Source organism: Dama dama, chromosome 8 (assembly GCF_033118175.1).
Source record: "Dama dama isolate Ldn47 chromosome 8, ASM3311817v1, whole genome shotgun sequence".
Taxonomy (NCBI): Eukaryota; Metazoa; Chordata; class Mammalia; order Artiodactyla; family Cervidae; genus Dama; species Dama dama.
The window spans coordinates 44,159,862-44,185,017 of record NC_083688.1 but is presented as its reverse complement, the minus strand read 5'-3'; the positions used below and the strand labels follow the sequence as shown (position 1 = coordinate 44,185,017).

General features: G+C 37.6%; 1 protein-coding gene across 1 annotated transcript in view; it reads right to left on the bottom strand.

The window, feature by feature from the left end:
- The window catches only part of C2CD6 (C2 calcium dependent domain containing 6), a 143,896-nt gene that overhangs the window by 77,306 nt on the left and 41,434 nt on the right, over positions 1-25,156 (bottom strand). The window contains exons 6-11 of the mRNA XM_061147983.1: positions 22,611-22,655; positions 21,633-21,701; positions 19,641-19,720; positions 12,285-12,431; positions 5,384-5,489; positions 1,941-2,007 (exon numbers count right to left, since the gene is read on the bottom strand). Coding sequence (XP_061003966.1) covers positions 1,941-2,007; positions 5,384-5,489; positions 12,285-12,431; positions 19,641-19,720; positions 21,633-21,701; positions 22,611-22,655 — 514 coding nt within the window. The remainder of the gene's footprint in view (positions 1-1,940; positions 2,008-5,383; positions 5,490-12,284; positions 12,432-19,640; positions 19,721-21,632; positions 21,702-22,610; positions 22,656-25,156) is intronic.

Below are 25,156 nucleotides of genomic sequence, written 5' to 3'. Positions count from 1 at the left end.
GAATGAAAACTGAGTATATCTTGCTAAAAATCAAGAGGAAATAAAATAAATCCCAAGATGGTCAGTGATTAAGGTTCGGATTGGAAAAAGAGATTAGAATAAAGGTGTATATAACCAAAGAACTAGGATCTTTCAACAGAAGCTAACTGAAGCACTTACAAAATCTTCCTAGCAATATAAAATATTTCTAGAAATATATTGGCCTTCCCTGGTGACTCAGTCAGTAAAGAGTCTGCCTGCAGTGCGGGAGACCCAGGTTCAGTTCCTGGGTTGGGAAGATCCCCTGGAGAAGGAAATGGCAACCCGCTCCAGTATTCTTGCCTGGAGAATTCCATGGACAGGGGAACCTGGTGGACTACAGTCTATGGGGTCACAAAGAGTCGGACACGACTGAGTGACTAACACTTTCACTTTCACTTTAGAAATATAAACAATACATATTTAGCAAAGAAAAAAATCAAAAAGGGGAAGGGATTAAATACAGAGATAAAATGGAATGCCTAAATCTAATAAAAACAAAATTTAGTAAGGTCACTATTAGCTGCATGACTACTATCAGCTCATTTTTCTGAGCCTTGGTTTTCTCACAAGTAAATCAGATTAGAGACAGTTTATCTTATAGGAATGGTGCAAGTATATATAACGTGTGCAGCAATGTGGCTAAAAGCTTGAGCTCTTGGATCAAACAGACAAGGTTCAAATTAATGACTATGTGACCTCTCACAGACTGATCCTCAGTTTCCTCATCTGTAAAAATGTGGATAAATAATAATAGCATCCTCAGTTGACTGCTGTGAGGACTGATTTATATAATCCAAGTAACATGCCAGGAACACAGTGATCAGTAAATAAATCACTTAGCTGTAACTACAGGAAGCTATTGGAATGCCAAAAGGAAAGAAGTCACCAGAGGATCCAATGGGACCTGAAATAAACTCCTAGGATAATTGAAAAAAAATTAAAGAAAAATAAAGATAGCAACCACCAGTGAGTGGTTAACTCACTAGTGAGAAAGGTTAACTTCCAATATTCAACAGTGATATTAAAGAGGGAAGCTGTTATTCTGCTACAACCTAAAACTTGAATGTTTCAGTTAAAGGGCAGATTAAAGATGAAATAGCTCTGCTAGGCTGGTTGATCCTCGGAGGTTAGGAAATGAATATACTAAAGACTGAGGTAGCTGGAGAAGTAGAATTAGATAAATAACCTGTGGCAAAAACTTATAACAATAAATCATTAATTCACATCAGCAGAATCCAAGATTTTAAAGATAGAGTATTATGCATCTATTTTAACTTACTAAGTGAATCTTTTAATAGATTTTTCTTAAAGCTGCATATACAGTATCTTTTATTAATTAAATATGTTACTGATAATTTGTGGAGAAGGAAATGGCAATCCACTCCAGCGTTCTTGCTTAGAGAGTCCCATGAACAGAGGAGCCTGGTGGGCTGCAGTCTATGTGGTCCCACAGGGTCGGGCACAACTGAAATGACTTAGCATGCACACACACACTGATGATTTGTATAAAGTTCTCAAATTTAATGCTAACTTTATTTCCTGTCCTAATTTTTCCCTTTTCCCTTTCTCTTACAGAAACACATACACACCCTCCACATAAAAGAAATCAATAGGTCTACAGTTAACAATGTTTAACAACACACCTTTTCATAGACTATAGGATAAGATTTAACTTTTTTCTTGTCCTTAAAGGAGGAAAGGAGTATCAAAAATAAAAATAATTCTTTATTGGGTCTAATTTTTTTCTTTGGAGTGTTACAAAATAAATACTATATACCAAGACTATAATGAAATGTATTTTTATTCCCTAACAAAAAATGAAATCTACTTAAAGCAGATTACTGGTTTTCTTTTTGTGATATAACCACCCTGTTTTAATTATCTTAATAATAAATACAAAAGTAAATTAGGTACATAACCTGATGTAACAGTATCTGTAGGTCTCTCTTCCAATTGGCTTTCTAGTATCTCATTGACATTACTTTTCTAGAAGGAAAAAAAAAAAAAAGAAGAAAACATATTAGAGAAATGTTTAAAGAGCTAAAACATTTTTCTCTGCCTTCATAACTTCTTTTAATACTTTTAAAATATTATAGAAGATAAGAAGAATATGGGTTTGTGAGAAAAGCAAACAGTACTATTTTAAATAGTACTAACACCCTGGCTAGGAGCTGATGTTCCGGGGAGAGGAGATCCAAGAATTGATAGGGTTTCTGAATGCATGAGAGAGAAAGATTACAAGACAAATGACATAATGTTTAATTTCATGGGGTGTAAGAGGATATCCACAGGAAACAGATCAGTTGTTTACTGGAATACATTATAGTCTATCAACTGCAAAGTGATATGGATCTTTAAAAAATTTTAAGGAGAATTATACAGTGGGGTGACCACTGGCTCTAATAAAATACTGACTTTTCAATAAGAACCCAAAGTCCAAAGTCCCTTAACCTAAAAGTCCCCCAATTTCCCTAAAATACAAATTCTGTATTAGCAAATGCTAACTGATTCATCTTATCATAGCACAATCCTGCCCAATTATATCAGAGGCTTTGAAAAACAGGAATATGTTTTAAAAAAAATAGGTTTTACTACCATTTCAAGGCTGTGATTTTAGTTAACATTTTATTTATTCACTGAAATCCCTATGAATCCTTTACAGCCAGATAAAAATGTATATATTAGATTGTACTTCTAAATATTAAGCCTTACTTATCTACCTGATAAGGGTCTAGTGTCCAAAATATATAAATAACTCTTACAACTCAACAATAAAAATACAAATAGCTAAATTTAAAAAATAACCAAAGATATAAATAAAAATTTATTCAGAGAAGATACACAAATGGCCAGTATTCACATGAAAAGTTGTTCTCATCATGGGTCATTAAAGAAATGCAAATGAAAACTACAATGAGATACTACTTCAAACCCACCAGGATGGCTATAATTAAATTAAAAAAAAAAATAATAACAAGTTTTGTAGAAGTCATGGACCCCTCATACATTGCTGGTTAAATGTAAAATCATGCTGCTGCTGTGGAAAAGTTTGTCAGTTTCTGAAAAAGTTAAACAGAATTATGATACGATTTAGCAACTGCACTCCTAAGTATATACACAAAAGAATTAAAAACATACATTTACACAAAAAGCTGCACATGACTGTTCATAGCAGCATTATATATAATAGTTAAAAAGTGAAAACAACCAAATGTCCACTAACTAATGAGTGGATTAAAAAATGAGGCATATCCATACAATGAAATATTTGGCAATGAAATGAAGTACTGATACATGCTACAATAGTGATAAACCTTGAAAACACTATACTAAGTGAAAGAAGTAAGTCACAAAGGACCATATATTGTATGATTCCATTTGTATGAAATATCTACAACAAGCCAATCTATAGAGACATAAAGTAGGTTAGTTATTGTTTAGGGCTGGTGGGGCATGGAGGGTTTGGAGGTTATAGGCCAAGAGGTATGGGGTTTCTTTTAGGGGTAATGGTAATATTTTCAAATTTATTACAACAATGGATGCACAACTGTATGAATATACTTAGTGTCACCGAATTGTACACTTAAATTGGTGAATGGTATAGTATCTGAATTATATCTCAACAAAGTTGTTAAAAACTAAACCTTATAAGTAATCAATATTTACTGATCAAATATAACTGATAATGTTATCAGAATATGAAAGTACAGAAACTATGCTCAAATCCTTCAAGCTAGGCTGCAGCAGTATGTGAGCTGAGAACTTCCAGATGTAAGAGCTGGATCCAGAGATCAAACTGCCAACATACACTGGATCATAGGAAAAGTAAGAGAATTCTAAAGAAAAACAGCTGCTTCATTGACTATGCTAAAGCCTTTGACTGTGTGGATTACAACAAACTGTGGAATATTCTTAAAGAGATGGGAATACCAGACCACACTATCTGCCTCCTGAGAAACCTGTATGCTGGTCAAGAAGCAACAGTTAGTACTGGACATGGAACAATGGACTGGTTCCAAATCGGGAAAGAAGTACATCAAGGCTGTATATTGTCACCCTGCTTATTTAACTTATATGCAGAGTACATCATGAGAAACGCTGGGCTGGAGGAAGTACAAGCCGGAATCAAGATTGCCAGGAGAAGTATCAATAATCTCAGATATGCAGTTGACACCACCCTCATGGCAGAAAGTGACAAGGAAGTAAAGAGCCTCTTGATCAAAGTGAAAGAGGAGAGTGAAAAAGCTGACTTAAAACTCAACATTCAAAAAACAAAGATCATGGCATCTGGTCCCATCATTTCATGGCAAATGATGGGGAAACAATGGAAACAGTGAGAGACTTTATTTTCTTGGGTTTCAAAATCACTGCAGATGGTAACTACAGCCTTGAAATTAAAAAGATGCTTGCTCTTTGGAAGAAAAGCTATATCTACATCCAGATAGCATATTAAAAAAGTAGAGACATTACTTTGCCAACCAAGGTCTGTATTTTCCCAGTAGTCATGTATGGGTGTGAGAGCTGGACCACAAAGAAAGCTGAGTACCAAAGAACTGATGCTTTTGAATTGTGGTGATGGAGAAGACTCTTGAGAGTCCATTGGACAGCAAGGAGATCAAAACAGTCAATCCTAAAAGAAATCAACCCTGAATATTCATTGGAAGGATTGATGCTGAAGATGAAGCTCCAATACTTTGGCCACCTCATGCAAAGATCCCACTCATTGGAAAAGATCCTGATGCTGGGAAAGATTGAGGGCAGGAAGAGAAGGGGATGACAGAGGATGAGATGGTTGAATGGCATCACTGATTTAGTGAACATGAGTTTGAGCAAACTCTGGGAAAAAGCAAAGGACAGGGAAGCCGGGTGTGCTGCAGTTCATGGGGTCATAAAGAGTCAGACATGACTTAGCAACTGAACAACAACAAGAGAGGGAAAAATAAGCAGTGTCTGATCATTATTTATTTAATTGGAGAAGAATTACTGTACAATATTGTGATGGTTTTGCCATACATCAATATGAATCAGCCTTGGTAAACTTGTGTCCCCTCCATCCTGAACTCGCCTCCTACCTCCCTCCCTACACTATCCCTCGAGCTGTCACAGAGCCCTGGCTTTGGGTGCCTGCTTCATGCACCAGTTATCTGTTTCACACATAATAATGTATGTGTTTCAATGCTCTCCCATCAAGTCATCTCACCCTCTCCTCCTCCCACGGAGTCCAAAGTCCGTTCTTTCCATCTGTGAGTACAGGGCAGCAAAGGAGACACAGACACAAAGAACAGGCTTTTGATCATTATTTTTAACTATCACAAATTTTAAATAAAAATCTATATATGAAACAATGTATTATGTTAATTACCTTAGATTCTTTACATTCTAATCCTGGGGTAAGAAGTCCTTCTATATAGCTAGCTTTTTCTGTCCATGTACTTAGATGTCTATATTCTTTTTTCATTTTTTCCAGCCTAAAGAAAGAAATCAGTCACAGACTTAAAAAGTGACAGAAGAATATATATGGTATGAATCAAAGAACAACATATACAGTAAGATACATTTATATAAAGTTCTTAAAGAAAAAATCAACAATATATTGTTTAAAGATACAAAGGTAAAAGAATGGTTACAATAAAATTCAGAGTGGTAGTTTCCTGGAGAGGGATGTAATCTCATAAGGGCACATAAAATACATTATAATATTGGTAATGTTGTATTTCTTAACCCTATGTTGTAAATATCTAGGCAATGGTCTTATTATTTTTAAGTTATACACATATATTTTAGAAATTATTCTATATATATTGGTTTCATTATGTAAACAATATATACATATTTTTAAAATTATTCAGTTCATATATCTCTTCAGTAATAAAATAAATAAAAAGATGAGAATTTTGTTTCTAATCCAAGAAATTTCAAAAGACTTTCATAATCGAAATATATAATTGACAAGAATTAAATGGAAAAGAGGAAATGTTTCTCAATTTATTTCATGAGGACATTGACCTTGATAATAAAGCATAACAAGGACATTACAAAAAAGGAAAATTAGTTTAATCTCACTCACAAACATAGATGCAAATCTTACAAATAAAACACAATTTTAGTACAAAAAATCTAGTGGTATAAGGAAAAGATAATATACCATGAACAAGCTGGCTTTATTCCAGGAATATAGGGATATTTTGACATTAACAATAAAACATATAATTTACATACAATTTAGCTGATTAAAAGAGAAAAATAATTTGGCAAAATCCCATGGCCATGTATGATTAAAATAAAAAACTCACAGAAAACGAGGAAGAGAAGGAAATAATTTACTTTATTTGGTATAAGACATCAGCAAAAAAAAACTACATAGATAATGTGTTTGGTTTTTTAATGCTAGGAGTTTTGCCATGAAAGATCCTAAACAAAGATATCCACTATTTATAACAGACATTAACTGGAGCTTCTAGCCAGCACAGAATGACAAGAAAAAGTTACAGACTAAGGACTGGGAACAAAGAAACAACTGTTATTACTTATAGATGATTATTTTTAAAAAATCCCCCCAAATGATACCACAACAAAGTATTATGAATATAAAGTTTTGCAAAACAAGGAAAACTACAAGATGATGATAGAAGCAGTGACAGTATAGTTTTTGAATCTTCCCAAATATCTACATGAAAACTCACAGTATCTGGCTAGCATACCCCAAAATTTATAGGCAACATTTACAACCAAATCATGTGACAAGGTTTTCCTATTAACCCCATACACATAAGACCTTCATGGTATCAGTGAATATATGGGAGAAAGCAATAGGTATAACAGGGGCACCTGATGAATGTGAGAATAAGTCATCCCCAAATAGCCAACAGGCAGTCACAAGAAAGCACAGCCAGCCAGTTTGAGAACAGCAGCTGAAACTGGGAGGGTTTTGCTCATTTCATTAGTGGCCACAGGACTGGAAAAGGTCAGTTTTCATTCCAATCCCTAAGAAAGGCAATCCCAAAGAATGCTCAAACTACCACACAATTGCACTCGTCTCACACACTAGTAAAGTAATGCTCAAAATTCTCCAAGCCAGGTTTCAGCAATACGTGAACCATGAACTTCCAGATGTTCAAGCTGGATTTAGAAAAGGCAGAGGAACCAGAGATCAAATTGCCAACATCCACTGGATCATTGAAAAAGCAAGAGAGTTCCAGAAAAACATCTATTTCTGCTTTATTGACTGCCAAAGCCTTTGACTGTGTGGATCACAATAAACTGTGGAAAATTCTGAAAGACATGGGAATACCAGACCACCTGACCTGCCTCTTGAGAAACCTGTATGCATGCCAGGAAGCAACAGTTAGAATTGCACATAGATCAACAGACTGGTTCCAAACAGGAAAAGGAGTACATCAAGGCTGTATATTGTCACCCTGCTTATTTAACTTGTATGCATCATGAGAAACACTGGGCTGGAAGAAGCACAAGCTGGAATCAAGATTGCCAGGAGAAATATCAATAACCTCAGATATGCAGATGACACCACCCTTAGGGCAGAAAGTGAAGAACTAAAAAGCCTCTTGATGAAAGTGAAAGAGGAGAGTGAAAAAGTTGGCTTAAAGCTCAACATTCAGAAAACTAAGATCATGGCATCTGGCCCCATCACCTCATGGGAAATAGATGGGGAGACAGTGGAAACAGTGTCAGACTTTATATTTTTGGGCTCCAAAATCACTGCAGATGGTGATTGCAGCCATGAAATTAAAAGACATTTACTCCTTGGAAGGAAAGTTAGACCAATGTAGATAGCATATTTAAAAGAAGAGACGTTACTTTGCCAACAAAGGTCCATCTAGTCAAGGCTATGGTTTTTCCAGTGGTCATGTATGGATGTGAGAGTTGGACTGTGAAGGAAGCTGAGGGCCGAAGAATTGATGCTTTTGAACTGTGGTGTTGGAGAAGACTCTTGAGAGTCCCTTGGACTGCAAGGATATCCAACCAGTCCATCCTAAAGGTGATCAGTCCTGGGTGTTCATTGGAAGGACTGATGCTGAAGCTCAAACTCCAATACTTTGGCCACCTCAGGCAAAGAGTTGATTCACTGGAAAAGACCCTGATGCTGGGAGGGATTGGGGGCAGGAGGAAAAGGGGATGACAGAAGATGAGATGACTGGATGGCATCACTGATCCAATGGGCAGGAATTTGAGTAAACTCCAGGAGTTGGTGATGGACAGGGAGGCCTGGCGTGCTGCGATTCATGGGGTCGCAAAGAGTCGGACATGACTGAGCAACTGAACTGAACTGAAGGACTTGCCATAGATGTTTGCCCAAGGCTCAGCACAGTGTATGCAAATTTGTACATCTCCCAGTCCTTCCCCAAGAAATGCTTACTTGAATTCTGTAAAAGCTGCTGCTTGAGGGTCAGGCCTCTAATTTAGCATGCTTCTAGGAAACCAGGAAAGCTAGCAGACTCCACATCTCCCTTCTCTCCTAGCCTGATCCAGATCACCAGTATCCCCAAGGAAAGAGCTTGCACACACAGTGGCACCCCAGATTTTGTGGCTGCCATCGGAGGCACAGGTCCCCGGATTGCCTGATGTCATAGTCAACAGGGTTTGCATTTTCCAGTCCACAGGACTACAGCACACAAAGAAGAAGTTCTTAATGGGTACAGGAGCTACCAACAATGTGCGTATACACACAGACGGAGCACAGAGAGAACAGGAAAAAAAAGTCTTACCAGTTTCTCCTTGGAAGGGTTCTAACTACATACTTTACCAGCATCTACCTGGGGGGTTAGCCTTCCAATCAGCCTGAGTGTAGGTGCTGACTGAAGTCCTCCCATTTGGGATACTGACAAGTCTTGACACACCCTCAAGTCTTGGGAAGGTCACTAAAAACAAAGAAGGTAACTGGGACAGTCACAAAGGTGTGAGGGACAACCAAGAACTTGGACTAGGCTGATGATAAGGTTCATTTCCTACATGAGACCACAATAGGAAAACTAACAGAGGTGGTTGTTTTATCTAATGTTCAGGAACCAACATGGAGAGTTAGGAAAATGAAGTAAGAGAGGAGTAAGTCCTAAAAAAAAGAATAAAACTCCAGAAACATAAGTTCTAAACAAAAGAAGAAGATAAAACTCTAGAAACAGACATAAATGAAACAGAAATAAGTGGCTTACCTGATAAAGAAATCAAAATAATGCTCATAAAGATGTTCATCAAGGTCAGAAGAAAAATTCATGAACAAAGTGAGAATTTCACATAGAGGCAGAAAATACTAGAAAGTATCAAACAGAAATCACAGAGCTGAAGAATACAATAACTGAAAAAAATTCAACAGAGAGATTAAGAGCAAACCAGATGATTCAGAAGAAAGGATCAGTGAATGTGAAGACAAAGCAATGAAATTAATCCAATCAGAGAAGCAGAAAAGGATGAAAAAGAGAGAAGACAGCTTAAGGAAGTTATGATACACCATCAAGTAGACCAATATATTTATTACAGGGGAGGGAACTAGAAGGAGAGACAAAGAAAGGGACAGAATGCCTACGCAAAGAAATAATGACTGAAAACTTCCCTAACCAGAGGAAAGAAGCAGACACCAGATCCAGGAAGTCCAGACGGTTCCCAATAAAAGTAATCCAAAAGACTCACACTGAGTAACATTAAAATTAAACTGCTAAAAATGAAAGACAAGGAGAGAATCTTAAAAGCAGCAAGAGAAAAACAATTTGCTATGTACAAAGAAGCCACCATAAGACTATGAACAAATCTTTTAGCAGAAACTTTGTAGGCCAGAAGAAAGTGGCAATCATACACTCAAAGTGCTAAAAGAATAAAATGGACAACCAAATAAATCAGCCAAAGACCATAACAAGAGACAAAAATGTCTTGTTTACTAACAAGACATTGTAAATCAGTTCAGTTCAGTCACTCAGTCATGTCCAACTCTTTGCAAGCCCATGAACTGCAGCACACCAGGCCTCCCTATCCATCACCAACTGCTGGAGTCTACCCAAACCCATGTCCATTGAGTTGGTGATGCCATCCAACCATCTCATCCTCCATCGTCGCCCTCTCCTCCTGCCCTCAATCTTTCCCAGTATCAGGGTCTTTTCAAATGAGTCAGCTCTCCACATCAGGTGGCCAAAGTACTGGAGTTTCAGCTTCAACATCATTCCTTCCAATTAATACACAGGACTAATCTCTTTTAGGATGGACTGGTTGGATCTCCTTGCAGTCCAAGGGACTCTCAAGAGTCTTCTCCAACACCACAGGTCAAAAGCATCAATTCTTCGGCACTCAGCTTTCTTTATAGTCCAACTCTCACATCCATACATGACTACTGGAAAAACTACAGCCTTGACTAGACGGACCTTTGTTGACAATCAATTTACAATTTAGAATTGTAAATCAACCATATTCCAATAAAAATTATAAATAAATAAATGTTATTGAGGGCTTCCCAGATGGCACAAGTGGTAAAGAATCCACCTACATGCAGGAGACGTAAGAGATGCGGGTTTGATCCCTGAGTGGGGACGAAACCCTGGCAACTCACTACAGTATTTCTGCCTGCAGAATCCCATGGACAGAGGAGCTTGGAAGGCTGCAGTCCATAGGTTTGGAGAGTCAGACACAACTGAAGCAAATGAGCACACATGCACAAACGTCATTAAAAGAATAAAACATGACTAAGGGAAAAAGAGGTTTCTTGATGACTCAATTCAATGTTTGTGAATTAATTTATAAGTCAAGTAAACTATGCATACACATAAACACTATTTTTAAAATATTCAAGAGTTCTATTTCTGGCAATGATGGAACAGGTTACTTCAGACATACCATCTCACTGGACAACTGAAAAAAACTGGACAAAATATTTAAAATTTTTTTGTTTGGAAGCATCAGTCAGTTTATAAAGGCAGCAAGCATGTTCAGATCCAAGATTCCAGACAGAAAAGAAGTCTGGAGACTTTGAGCCCATAATTTGGAGCCATTTTCCTTCAAGGTATTTGTGGTGATGAAGAGTTAAGAGCTCTGAGATAAATATGTAAGAATGAGGGAAACCAGAGTTAAGACCCTGCTAAGGATGAGAAGCCGTGGTAAACACCTGGGGTTTCAGTTGGGACCCTAAAGGGTTCTTCCCCAAGAATAAAGGCCTCCTTAAATATTGGACCCTGGGTGCCTCGCACTAGTGTCACTCTTTTTTTTTTTTTAATTTATTTTTTAATTAGAGGAAAATTGCTTTACAATGCTGTGTTGATTTCTGCCATACAACAACACAAATCAGCCATAATTATACACATATCTGCTCCCTCTTGAGCCTCCCTCCCCTTGCCCTATCCAACCACTCTAGGTCATCACAGAGTGCCAGGCTGGGCTCTCTGTGGTTTACAGCAACTTCTCACCAGCTATCCACAGTAAACCATAAAAAGACTACTGTTCACAGGGATGAAAGCCCAAATCACTTCAGTCTCAACTGAATTAAGATGATCTAGGATTGCTTAGTGTTCCTAGGCTAGCTGGCAACCAGATGCAAATGTATTTATATATTATCTGTAAAAAATATATGATCAAGATCCTCAAAGTAGTTCTACAGATTTTCAAATACAATGTTTGGCACTTGATAAAAATAACTAGACATGTGAGAACAGAAAATATGACTAAAAATTATGAGAAGAAAAGCCAACAACAGAAATAAACTTTTAGGAAATCCAAATAATCAAGTTATCAGGGATGAACTTGGAAATAACAACGATTATTATGTTCAAAGAACTAAAAGATAAGATTGGGGATTTTGGCAGAAAAGTGGCACTATGAAATAAATTATGAATTCCATAACTGAAAAGGAAAGAACTGAAATTAAGAATTCAGTTGGCTTAACAACAGATAAAGAACAAAGAAGATTCAATGATTATAAGATCAGTCAGAAGAAAATATCTAAAGCATAGAGAAAAAAAGATGGGAAATATAGAAAAGACCATAAGAGACCTATAAAATCTATTGTTGAGTGAAGAGGCAGAGCAAATATTATACTTTCTCCCTTATAATGCATTCTCACCCCTTTTTTTCCCATGTCATTGACTTTTTACCACAAACCCTTATATATGCTAAAGCAAAACTCTGGAATAACCTCTGGGCACATGAAATATCACCATGATGAAGTTTTCCAGACTAAAAGCAAGCCCATGTCTCAAAGGAAAAAATTAATATATAAATAATACATAAATAAGCTGAAAATTTTGTTTTGTTTTGGTTTGGTTTTTTACCTTTCCCGGGGTTTTTGCTGAAGTTTTTCAAGTTGCACAACAGATGGCTGGTTGGACTGGGATGTTGTAGTTGGCATCCCAACAGTAACATTCAGGTCTGGGGATAAGAATGCTGGATATGCTATTGGCTGTGGTATAATAACATTTCTGGAAAATGATAATAAAGTTAAATATCAAAATTATACAAAAGTACACTTCTAAAATTCATGTTAGCTATTACTTTTGAATCACTTTCTGTTTTAAACTGTAAGCTCACATATCCACATTGGACCACTAGAGAACAGAGCTAGGAAAGAGGAAGTCAGAAATACTGAGAGAGTGGCTTTTGAGTACTCCTACTACTAAGATTGTGGGTAGCAAAGATGAGAACGGAGAGAAGGATCTGAAGTTCTAGGGAGATGTAGAAAGCATTTGAGCCCAGATTTCTCTCCCTATATCTAGGTTCAAATCTTTATGTCATGGCCCAGTCAAGTAGACACAAAAAATTAACCATGACAAGTTCATCCCCTTGTCAACTTGGCACCCATAAACATCTCCTTACAGCATGCTTTATTTACAAATGAGAAAATAAAAAGGTCATAATTCATCTTACATGATACAGCTCTCCTTCATACATACAGCCAAAAACTCACTAGCTCCTTCCCTATAAGAGGACGTAAAGCCCTTGGGTGATGTTTACTCTTCTGCTTAATATCCTGAAATTTAAATAACTATGACATAAGGTTAACAATACTTAAATATTATGATATAAAGTGAATACATGTTATGTTACATGATAAGGAAATGAGAGAACAAAAAATTATATATATATATATACACACACACATAAACTTTTTTCCCAGGTTACTGAGTAAATTGGCCAGAGCAGCATACCCAAAGGAATATGTTGTCTCCAAAACTCAAGAACCCCACTAGGTGGTATGACTGTTTTTTGGTTGTAGGAGAGCCCAAACACAATAACTTACCCTTCACCTCAGCAGGAATATCTTAACAAGCCACATGTCTGGATCCCTAAAATTTCACTTAAGTAGTAAAAAAGTGTCAGAGTCGCTCAGTCGTGTTCAGCTCTTTGCAACCCCATGGACTGTAGCCCACCAGGCTCCTCTGCCCATGGAATTCTCCAGGCAAGAATACTGGAGTGGGTAGCCACACCCTTCCCCAGGGGATCTTCCCAACCCACAGACTGAACCCAGGTCTCCTGCACTGCAGGCAGATTTTTTTTTTTTTACCATCTGAGCCACTAGGGAGGTAGAAAGCCCTTGAATTTTATTAGACATTTCCCATCTTCTGACATGCAAATATCTTACCAATAGGTCTACACTAGTGCTGTCACTAGGTCAAATCAGCATGTCATCACTGGAAGGGACAGTGTGATACCTTATATAAGAGAAAGTAATCAAGAGTCCTGTCTACTAAATTATAGAGTTGGGAAGAGATATATCTCTGAGGTAGGACAGAGAAGGTGTACTACTGGTCTTGCCTGTGGAAAGAAAACTATTATGGATGGTCTTTATTAGCAAATATGGAGAAAAAAAGCATTTGTCAAATCAAGAGTTGCAGGCCAGGTACTGAAGATGTGTTAATTCACTCAAGCAATGAAACCACATCTAGTACAGCAGTTGCATTTGGAGTCACCACCTGGTTAAGCTTACAATCATTTACTGTCATTCTCCAAGATACATCTGTCTCAGCACAGGCAAGATAAGTGAGTTGAATGGGGATGTGATGGGAACCACCATCTCTACATCTTTCAAATCCTTATGGTGGTACAAATCTCTGCTATCCCTCCAGTAATATAGTATTACTTTTGGTTTACCATTGGAACCTCTAGTGACTTCCATTTGGTCTTTCCCACTATAACATCCCTCATTCCACAGGTCAAGGGAGATATTCACCAACTGCTGAATATGTCTATTTGTGCATTCTAGAACTGAGAAAATAACTAAAGGATGGATTTGGGGACCAGCTGGGTCCCCTGTGAGATAAATCAGAGTTAAAACTTCCTTGACCACCTTCTCTCTCTAAGCCCCTATTCTAAGTGGTAGATAACAGTGACATTTTGTTGTTGTTCAGCTGCTCAATCGTGTCCAACTCTTTGTGACCCCATGGACTGCAACATGCCAGGCCTCTGAGTCCTTCCCCATCTCCCAGAGCTTGCTTAAATTCATGGCCATTGATTCAGTGATGCCATTCAACAATCTCGTCCTCTGTTGTCACCTTTTCCTCCTGCCTTCAATCTTTCCTAGCATCAGGGTCTTTTCCAATGAGTTGGCTCTTTGCATCTGGTGGCCAAAGTATTGGGGCTCACCTTCAGCATCAGTCCTTCTAATGAACATTCAGGATTGATTTCCTCTAGGATTGACTGGTTTGATCTCCTTGCAGTCCAAGAGACTCTCAAGAGTCTTCTCCAACACCATAGTTCAAAAGCATAAATTCTTCGGCACTCACTTTCTTTATGGCCCAACTCTCACATCCATACATGACTACTGAAAAACCATAGCTTTGACTAGATGGACATTTGTCGGCAAAGTGATGTCTCTGCTTTGTAATATGCTGTCGAGGTTGGTCATAGCTTTTCTTTCAAGGAGCAAGTGTCTTTTAATTTCATGACTGCAGTCACCATCTGCAGAGATTTTGGAGCCCAAGAAAATAAATTCTCTCACTGTTTCCATTGTTTCCCCATCTATTTGCCATGAAGTGATGGGACCAGATGCCATGATCTTCATTTTTTGAATGTTCAGTTTTAAGCCAGCCTTTTCACTCTCCTCTTTCACTTTCATCAAAAAGCTCTTTAGTTCCTCTTCACTTTCTGCCATAAGGGTGGTGTCATCTGCACATCTGAAGTTACTGATATTTCTCCTGGCAATCTTGATTCCAACTTGTGCTTCATCCAGCCCGACATTTCGCATGGTGTACTCTGCATATAATTTAAATAAGCAGGGTGAGAATATAGAGCCTTGACATACTCTTTTCCCAATTTGGAACCAGTCTGTTGTTCCATGTCCGGTTCTAACTGTTGCTTCTTGGCCTGCACACAGGTTTGTCAGGAGGCAGGTAAGGTGGTCTGGTATTCCCATCTCTTGAATAATTTTCCACAGTTTGTTGTGATCCACACAGTCAAAGGCTTTAAATGAAGCAGATGTTTATCTGGAATTCTCTTGCTTTTTCTATGATCCAACGGATGTTGGCAATTTGATCTTTGGTTCTTCTGCCTTTTCTAAATCCAGCTTGAACATCTGGAAGTTCTTGGTTCACGTATTGTTGAAGCCTAGCGTGGAGAATTTTGAACATTACTTTGCTAGCGTGTGAGATTAGGGCAACTGTGCAGCAGTTTGAACATTCTTTGGCATTGCCTTTCTTTGGGATTGGAATGAAAACTGACATTTTCCAGTCCTGCGGCCACTGCAGAGTTTTCCGAATTTGCTGGCATACTGGGGGTGGCATTTTCACAGCATCATCTTTTATGATTTAGGTTACTTTTGTTCACTTGATCTAGAACTTCAATGCTAATACAGATCAAGCAAGAATTTAGTAGACTTCCTGTATATTCTGTTTCCAGGAATACCATGATCGACTATCCAATGCCATGGTTCTGCATGAGTCAGACTACTCTGTTTGCTGCTTGGACTCTGCTGTCCAGCACAGTACCCACACCTACCTTGTGATGCTGGGATCCAATTCCTCCCAATTCATTTAGGTTTTCCTTTCTGATGACTGCAGTTCCCACTGCAAAGTCTACTCAGAGAAGAGCAATCACAGGGCTCTTCAAGGGTGGGGATTCCCTCACAAACTTTTTTCTCAGCTTCATAAAAATCAGTGTGCCTTCTGCAGCCTCCCAGAATAAGTAGGTCTTAAACGACAAATCCCCTCTAACACTATAATCTCCCTAAACCTCCGAATCCCTTCCTCTACATTAAACTAAATTAGGTCTGGTTTTTCAGTTCATTCATAGTGGGTTATCTTTTGGTCCATGTTTCAGTAACCAACACACTGTAAAGAGTTCTATGTAACCCCTCAAGCTGAATTAACACAGAATCTCTACTTAGTCAGCCCATGTCAGTAAATTTTTTATATGATCCAACTTAATAGTCCTGCCACCATTACACCATACGTTAAATATCCTTACACATCCCCTGGATTTTTGTATATATAAATGAGAAAACTCAGGCAGTTCTTTTTAGAGTGTAATGCACTTCCTCGTGGGTCACACTTTGAACCTCACCTTTAGGAGCTTGCTGGGACTTGCATCTAGTTATAAGCCTAAAAGCAAAGAGGGGTTGCGAGGGTGAGTCTTGAGGAGAATCAACATCATCTTGCATGGCAACTGCCTCAGAAGAGGAAGATTACTATTTCCTCAAGCAATACAGAGTTAATCTTCTGAGATGGAGGCAGAAAGCCCACTTTCACTTTTGCTACGGATAAAGACGTTACTGGCAAAGGAGGTATATCAGAATTTGTGGGCTCAGTGTCCCCAGTTTCATCAAGATTTTCTATTTTCCCATTCTAACTTGAAGGTTCCACTTAGTCCCAATCAATACTTTCACTTTAAAAGTTGACACCTTGTGAAGCTGGGAGCTCAACTCGCCTTGTAGTTCAGCCAGCTGCAAGATGAAATTCTGCCTTTGATTGTCAGTAATCTTAGTATTATGGCTACAGGAGCTCAGGGTCTCCTTCAGAACACACATGGATGATTTCAGGTCATTTACACTGGGCTTGAGCTGGGAATTTGAATCCTTGAGCAAACTCATTATGTTCACTAGTTTGACAAAAATGTTTGGAAGTATCAAATATATAGTCACTCATATCTTTGCTTATAAATTGTTGATTAAGGATATCCAATGGTGATATTTTTCACATTGCTATTGCCAGGTCGTGCTGAGGAGTATCAGTGTCTCTTTACCACTAGAAATTGAGTCATTAGAGTCTTTAAATCTAATCAGATTAGAGAGCTAACTTCAGAAAACTCAGAACTAATTCAGAAAACTCAACCTTAAACTTCTGTTTCTCTCAAGCCACTCTCAGTATCAAAATCTGTATTAGTGAGAGGCATTCAGAGAAACAAAACAAGTAAGCTGGAGAGAAGGGGTGGGGGGTGCAGGGGAGAAAGAGAGAGAAGTTCAGGCTCCAGATCCAGGAAGATCTGATGTTTCCATTCAAGTCCAAAGGCAGGAAAAAGCCAACATTTCAGTCAAAGGCTATTACTGGGAAGGAGGAATTCTCTCCTACTCACGGAAAGGGCAGAGTTCTTTGTTCTATTCAGGCTTTCAACTGGTTGGATGAAGCCTACCCAATGAGGGCAACCTGCTTTACTCAGTCTACTGATTTAAATGTTAATCTCATTCAAAACACTCTTACAAAAACATCCAGAATGATGTTTGACCAAATATCTGGGAACCCATGGCCCAGTCAAGCTGACACACAGAATTAACCGTCATACCCATCTAGCCATTGCCTTCTTCCAGACTGTCAGTACCTCTCGTGTAGACTACTGCGATAGCTCCCTCCAGTCCTTGATCTCCAATACTAAACCAGTTCTGTCTATATTCAATCCTATTGACCTCGCTTCAAATTCTTCAACAGCTCTATATCTGAAGTATTTCCAAATTTTCCCAACAAAGAACTCCTGTGGGTAGAGGACAGTGAAGGTGTCTGGAAGCGTAGCTTAATGCAATCAGACACAAACCACATCATTTCCTGGAATCAATCGTTTTGCTCTCTTGAAAATTTATGTGACTTTTAAATTCTACTATATAATATGAGGATGTTAATTTTAAAATAACATTTTCCCTTTCAAAATCTATGAGCAAGGTAACACTCCAGAAAGATGCACCATATTTTCCAGTGCCTTTGCGTTGCCCCGCCACATGTGGGAGGGCTCAAAACAGTAAGCTTCACTCACATTTGAGAAGCATAAACTTACAATGATGAGGGTGGTGATAAAACATTCATTACTTCAGTAAGTAGTTAACAACTGACAATTTTGTTATTTGCTACCATGTTCCAAGTGCTTTATACGTACCTTATTTAACATTACAATAACTCACCTGGGCAGCTGTTATTTTTATTCCGTTCAACAGATGAAGCACAAAGGGCCGAAGTAACTTGCTCGAGGTTGCACAGCTGGCCCATGGGAGAGCCCACATAGTCTGGTTCTGGGGCCTGACCTCCTGACTGCTACGTCTCGCCTGGACTGCTGCTCCAGCCCAGCTCCTACTGCTCCCTGCCTTATTCCTGTGTCCCTGGCAACCCACCACTAACCAGGCACTGCTCTCCATGGAAACACAGCCTCCCGTGGCTCCCACCGTCTGCTCACGTGCCCTCGTCAGGGAGTGTGTCTCCTCAGCCTTACACAACCCGCCTGGTGCACCACTACTCGCCTTCCAAGTCCTATGTCCAGCGCTTTTTCTTCTGTGGATCCTCACTTCATACTTTCCTCCTAACTCCCCTAAAAAGTACAGGAGGCGCCCTGGCTGTGTCCCACGGACCTCATGTTTATCTCTAGGAGGGCTCCATCTCATTCCTATCACCATATTTTTTACATGCTACCTTTGCATTAAACGTGGGGTACAGCAAACATTCAATAAGTGTCTATTCAATCAGTGGATGGACATGAAATAACAATCAATAAACATAAGAAAAATGTTAAACTTTACCATTTCAACAAATCACCAATACCAAATGGACAAAATTTATTTTTAATGATAATGCTCAGTGTTGACAGGACAATCAACTCTTCAGAATATAATTTCCTAGTCTATACCGAATTTCCTCAATCCCATTTCAGGTATTTTCTATTCTTTATTCTTGCATAGCACCATAGATTAAATATCTCTCTCAGGTGCTCATTTTTCTTTGATCTATCTTTACTGTTGAAATTTCAAGACTAATTTACATACTATATTTTAAGTTAGTTTTGGCCTCCTAACGACATTTTTTGACCATAAGCTTTTTTCTGAAAATTTAGAAGTAACAAACGGAGTGTGTGGAAATGGGCATAATGCTACCACACTGCAGAACAGAAAATGCAACTATTAGGCACCTTGATCTTAAAAGTTCCTCACCTCTTTCTACAAAAGGAATATCTCACTGGCCAACTTCCTCACTAGACTTCCACTCCCTTCCGACCTTCAGTCACAAAGTTGACAACCCTTCTCTTCTTATCTCCAGACCTCCTCAACTACTCTCTCCAGGGCTACATCCAGAAACTCAAAATATCTTCCACCTGAGGCAAAACAATTCACTGCTTTCTTTACCTTGGAGACTAGCTCATTCTGGACATGTCTTAAAAACAATCAAGATGTTCCACCAGATGGATTACATGTTTTAAATGACTTTTAATAAGACTTTAACACTTACGTCACAGGGTCTGTTCTTTCTGGAGGTGGTGCAATATCCATAAACATAGATGGCTTAATAATTTTCTGAAGAGGTTTTAACTGAAGAAAGTAATAAGTACATATTAACACTGTTTAGTCACAACTTCAGTTCATCCTAATATGACTATTTCCTGGACTTAAATTATATATATATATATACACACACATATATATATATAAAATTATTTAATATAATGAAATGAGGAGGAAATGAATTAAGAGAGGAAGAAAGAATTAACATTGAGCACTGAGTATACAGTTCATGGAATTTTCCAGGCCAGAATACTGGAGTGGGTAGCCTTTCCCTTCTCCAGGGGATGTTCTCAACCCAGGGATCGAACCCAGGTCTCCCGTATGGCACGCAGATTCTTTACCAGCTGAGCCACAAGGGAAGCCCATATATATAAAAGGAGGAAATTAATTAAGAGAGAAAGAAAGAATTAACATTGAGCATTAAGTATCTGTCAAGAATTTTACATCTTCAATATTATTTAATCCTCTCAATAATTCTATGAGGTAGATAAGTATCTCTATTTTACAGGTAATACTAACGATCAGTAATTTGCTCAAGGGCTACCCAATAGGCATGAGAGCCAGGGTTTGACTGTAACTTTATCTCCTCAGTGCAAGTACTCTTTATACGTTACCATGTTAGGTAAGTAGGGGATATGTAACTGAAAAGTTCACAGACATAAAATCAAGTAGAACTTTTATTAAACTTCCCACTCTTTTCCTTATAATGCCTTCGTTCCTAGTTTTTAGTAGAATCCACCTAAATAAAAGGCAATACCTGCCCAGTTTTATTTGAAAAGGATCTATCTCTGGGATTGTTATATGTTACATTCACACAACACCTACCTCAGAAGTTAGTGTTCATGACCTGTGACTGTAACAAAAGGACTAAACAATTAAGAATCCCTATAAGGCCCAATTCATGATAAGAAAATAGCCAGAATGGACAGAAGGAAAATCAAAGGAAAAAAGAAAAAAAGCTTGTGTCTAACAGCTTTCATCACTACACTACCTACTTGTGATCCAAAATGTATTAAAAAAATAATGATATACCATAGGTAAAACTTAAAAATGCATTTTATAGGGATTTCCGAGTTAACCAGCAGTAGACTTATTTAATGAGACTGATCTACTGACTCTAAATTCCTAATTTAAAAAACCAAGAGTATAAAAAATAGTAAAAGCTGAAAATTAAAGATTATATGTAAAGGATAGGGGTCCTTTCTTCTATACAACAGAAGTACTAATGAGACTGGATTTATAAATGCCCCAAAGCTGTGACAATATCCAGAGATATCAACAGTCCTTTCAAATACTTAATAAGAATATATGTTGGTAGATTATTGGGTAGATTTTTCTAGACCAATTCCTTGAAAAGGTCATTACTGACAATAATTTCCACTATAGAAATCCAGCCTAAGGACAAAATGAAAGAACAGGATAAAGGCTAATGTATAAAAATCTTCACTGCAACTTTGGATACACATAGTAAATTTAAAGAGGTAGGCTTAAGCTAGAAAGATATCTTCTTTGGGCATATTACTTTCTTGATGAATCAAGAAGAGTTGACACTGAAAACAATCATAGTGAGAAAGGACTCCATGTGACTAGAGTACAAAATATCTGAATAACATAAATGATTCCATTTTAATGATTTTTTTTAGATATAAAAATACACACTCACTTCTTGAATATTTAACTTTGTTTTCACATAAGTATGTTTGTACACAGACACTAACACACAAAAGTTTTAAAATAAAGACATCCTGAATAAAATATCATTGTTTAAAAATGTATAAACAATGGTGAAGTTTCACTTCTCCTTAGACTAGAGAAAAATGTCATTCTTTTTAAAAATATTTATTTTAAAGAACATATCAAACTGGAAAGGGAAGAGGCTCAGGAGGATTATATGACTAAAGAGCTGCAACAGAATTATTTTTAAAAGAGGGAAACTAACCTGATGTGAAAATCCATAACCAAAGTTTCCATAGGAGAACATAAATTCCACCTCCACCCTGCAGATAAACTAAACATGCCAAATTTATTTTATTATTTGATCAGAAAGATATTTGAATAGAGTGATATTTTTACTTCACAAATCTTTAAATTAGAAAAACCAAAGCATGAATCTCTTCATTTAAAAAATTTTACAGAAGTAATTGCTATGTAAGAATCTATGGTGTTCTGGAAATGTTAAAACAACATTTTTATGTTAAAGTTATGGAATATTATATGATGAAGATATGAAAAATATCAATTTAAAATTGTTAACAGAATTATGCTGAGATATATACATACATATGTATTCATGGCCACATATATATGTTTTAAGTATTTATTCACACTTTTCCCATCTCCACTTTCATTTTAAGATAAATTTTTTATTTGGAAAAAGTGATTTCATCTCTCTGAACCTCAGCTTGCTCATATGTGAAATGAAGGAGGGAATCAGAGGTTATGACCTCAAATGTTCTTCATTCTTTTTTTATGTTCCTTGTCCTCAATTTGGCTTTTGGAAGGAGAAGCCTCTCAGAATGGATGATCAATTAATCAAGATAATTTTTAAGTACTTAAAAAGAAATTCAGTAAGAACTGTAAACACCAATTTAGAGACTGCTCAAGGAGGAAAATAATTCTTCCTCAATTCTGCAAGTGAGGAACCTGAGGCTATACAGTCAAAGCAGCAAGGAGATGCATTTTACTCTCTTACCCAACGATTTCTAATTTTTGTGTTCACCATTTAGCAGTAAGATAGCAGCAATTTTTTTTTTTAAAGTAGAGATGATTTTTTGAGCAAATATTATACTTTCTCTTTAATATGTTTACATTAACTCAAACAGTGACTGGAAGTGTAACAAAAGAATAAAAACAATATCAGAGCAAAGTTACATGAAATGTGCGCACAAGGCTTTGGAAGTTTCAGTAAAGTTCTTACTGTATTTTTATTCAACATTTGGAGTTCTCCAGCAAAGCACCCTTTCTAGAAAAAAGAAACAAGAAAATTATTAAATATAGAATTACTGATATAGTCATGGTGTCACTTGTAAATTATCTAAATCATTTCATAAATTTAAAAAAATCAGGTAATGATTTTTAGTGCATATATGATTTAATAGCTAAAATACAAAAATTATGAATGTTTGGAAGAAAATAAAACTTCCAGATTGTACCAGAAATAAATGTTAATATGTACATTTATGTTTTAAAGAAAAATGTTCCTACTACTTCTACTTAGAGGAACTGCCAGGCCTACACTCCTTTTGAGGGGTCAACATGGATCAATATGATAGGCTGACTCATGACAGAACTGAGTGCTTCTCTCATCTCTTGGGGACTGTTGGAATCTTTTTACCCAAGGAAATCTTTGGTATTGAGAGGATAGCAGGCAGGAAGGCCAGAGGTCTCCAAATGAAGGAAATAGGCTGCAAGTGTCAGACGTCTATTTTTTCTCTCTTAAGCGGCAGGAAGAAACAAACTAGTGTTACATTTTTTCCCCCTTCTCTATACAAATTTAAAAAGAGGTTTCTCTTAAAATTCTGTGCTGCCATAAGGACACCTGGTTCCACCTGAACTTAACTCTTCTCAAACCTTGAGCTAACCGATATATTTTTCTTATGGAAATGTTTCTCTTAAGCTATGTTAATGTGCTATGTATTTACCCCAGACTCTGTCTTCAATCGTTCTGCCTAAAGGCTCAGAACCAACTTGACAAACCAGTATGTTATACTCATACACTGTTCTCCTAATCTATGTTAATGAAACTATATATTTGTATGGGAGTCTGCCTTTTTTCAAGATTCATGTCAATTGTTTTATGGCCTGGGATGACTCACCTGGTGCTAAGATTATCTCAAAATGTATCTTGTGGGTGAGGGGCCTGGTGCCATTCTCTGAGTTTTGAGACATTTCCTTTCTTTAATTAGCAGACTGCTAGTAGCTATATAACATCCAGCTACAGACTAGCGGGGGGTGGGGGGGTGGGCACTCTCTCTGCCCCTTCTGATATCTATGTGAAAAGCTTTCTCTATCTCTTTTATACTTCAATAAAACTCTATATTACACAAAAGCTCTGAGCAATCAAGCCTCGTCTCTGGCCCCGGATTGAATTCTTCTCTGGAGGCCAAGAATCCCGGCGTGTTTCGTGGTCCAGCAACAACCCTTCAGTATCCTTGGTCACCATCTTTGGTCATCTCTGCTGTGTTTTGACTGCTCTCATCTAATCCATCATTCAACGATTCCCTTTCTTCCCAGCATTTTCTCCTGTGGCTCATGAAACCCCTGATTCATGGCTGACAAACAACCTTACATCTTTAACTGTTCTGCTAAACATTCCTCCTTTTCTTTACCTCAGACCTGCCTCACCACTAAGGGTGCTGCTTCCATTACAGACTCCTCAGATGAACGCTGACACACCTCAAGGTCAGGAGATGGAGCAGCATCCTCCACACTCTCTTCTATTCCTTCCAGATTTTGTTATTTAATGTGGATAAAAAGTTTTCCTCTTTTAAGCCTCATGCTCTCTGGCATGTCTTTCATACATTCTGGTCACTAGTTCTCATTTAGTGAAAACTTTGGCTACATGTCCTCTGCACCCCCAAGACATAACAATCTACAAGAACCTACTCAACAGCTCCCCTCTCAGTTCCTGGTAAGGCATTATAATGAGGAAAATAACAGGTGGTGGTAAACTGACAAGACATTACACAAAATTAGCTTATCACATATATTCATCATATAAAGCCACAAGATCTATCAGAAAATTCATAAGTAATTGAAACTGATTTCCTTAACAATCCTGTCAACATGCTCTTTTAGGGTTTTTTTTGTTTTTGATAGCTTCCCTTTTCCCAAAGTGAGGAGTGGAGAAATAGCCTACTGTTCCAAGACTGCCTTTTTCTTCTTCTTCTCTTTTATGAACTGTGTCTCTGCATTTGATGGAAGAACTGAACCTAATGATTCAGCTTCCTCAAATATAAGTAAACTTTTAGTCATACTTTTAACTACTGTAAATGTCTTTGAGTTATTTCTGAAAGTCCCACTGAGATCTACCCAATTGAATCTTCATTGAAGCCAATTAAATATTCAACCTGAAGGTGCGTCTAACTCATCTAAATCCACTGAGTTTTAGGCTTGCCTTCAATCAGGTCTACTGATGAGTTTCAATCTGTGGCAATGAGCTACCTGGTTCCCTGTCCTGAATGTGGGTCTGCTCAGCCCAAAGCAAGTTACATGGCTAAGCCCAGTAGTGGAGGGGTTGGGGGGGAACTGTAGACTACTCATAAGTGTAGATACAGGGAGGCATGATTCTTTAGGGGGCATTACTCTAACAATTTCCCACACCATTGAGTTTCTATCACCTTTCTCAAATAATTACACTAGTTATCAATCTTTCTAATTGTTGAATTTATCATCGAGTCTTAGGCTCATCTGGTATGGATTATATATCCAAATCAACGAATGCAAAGGGTACTGCAATTCATC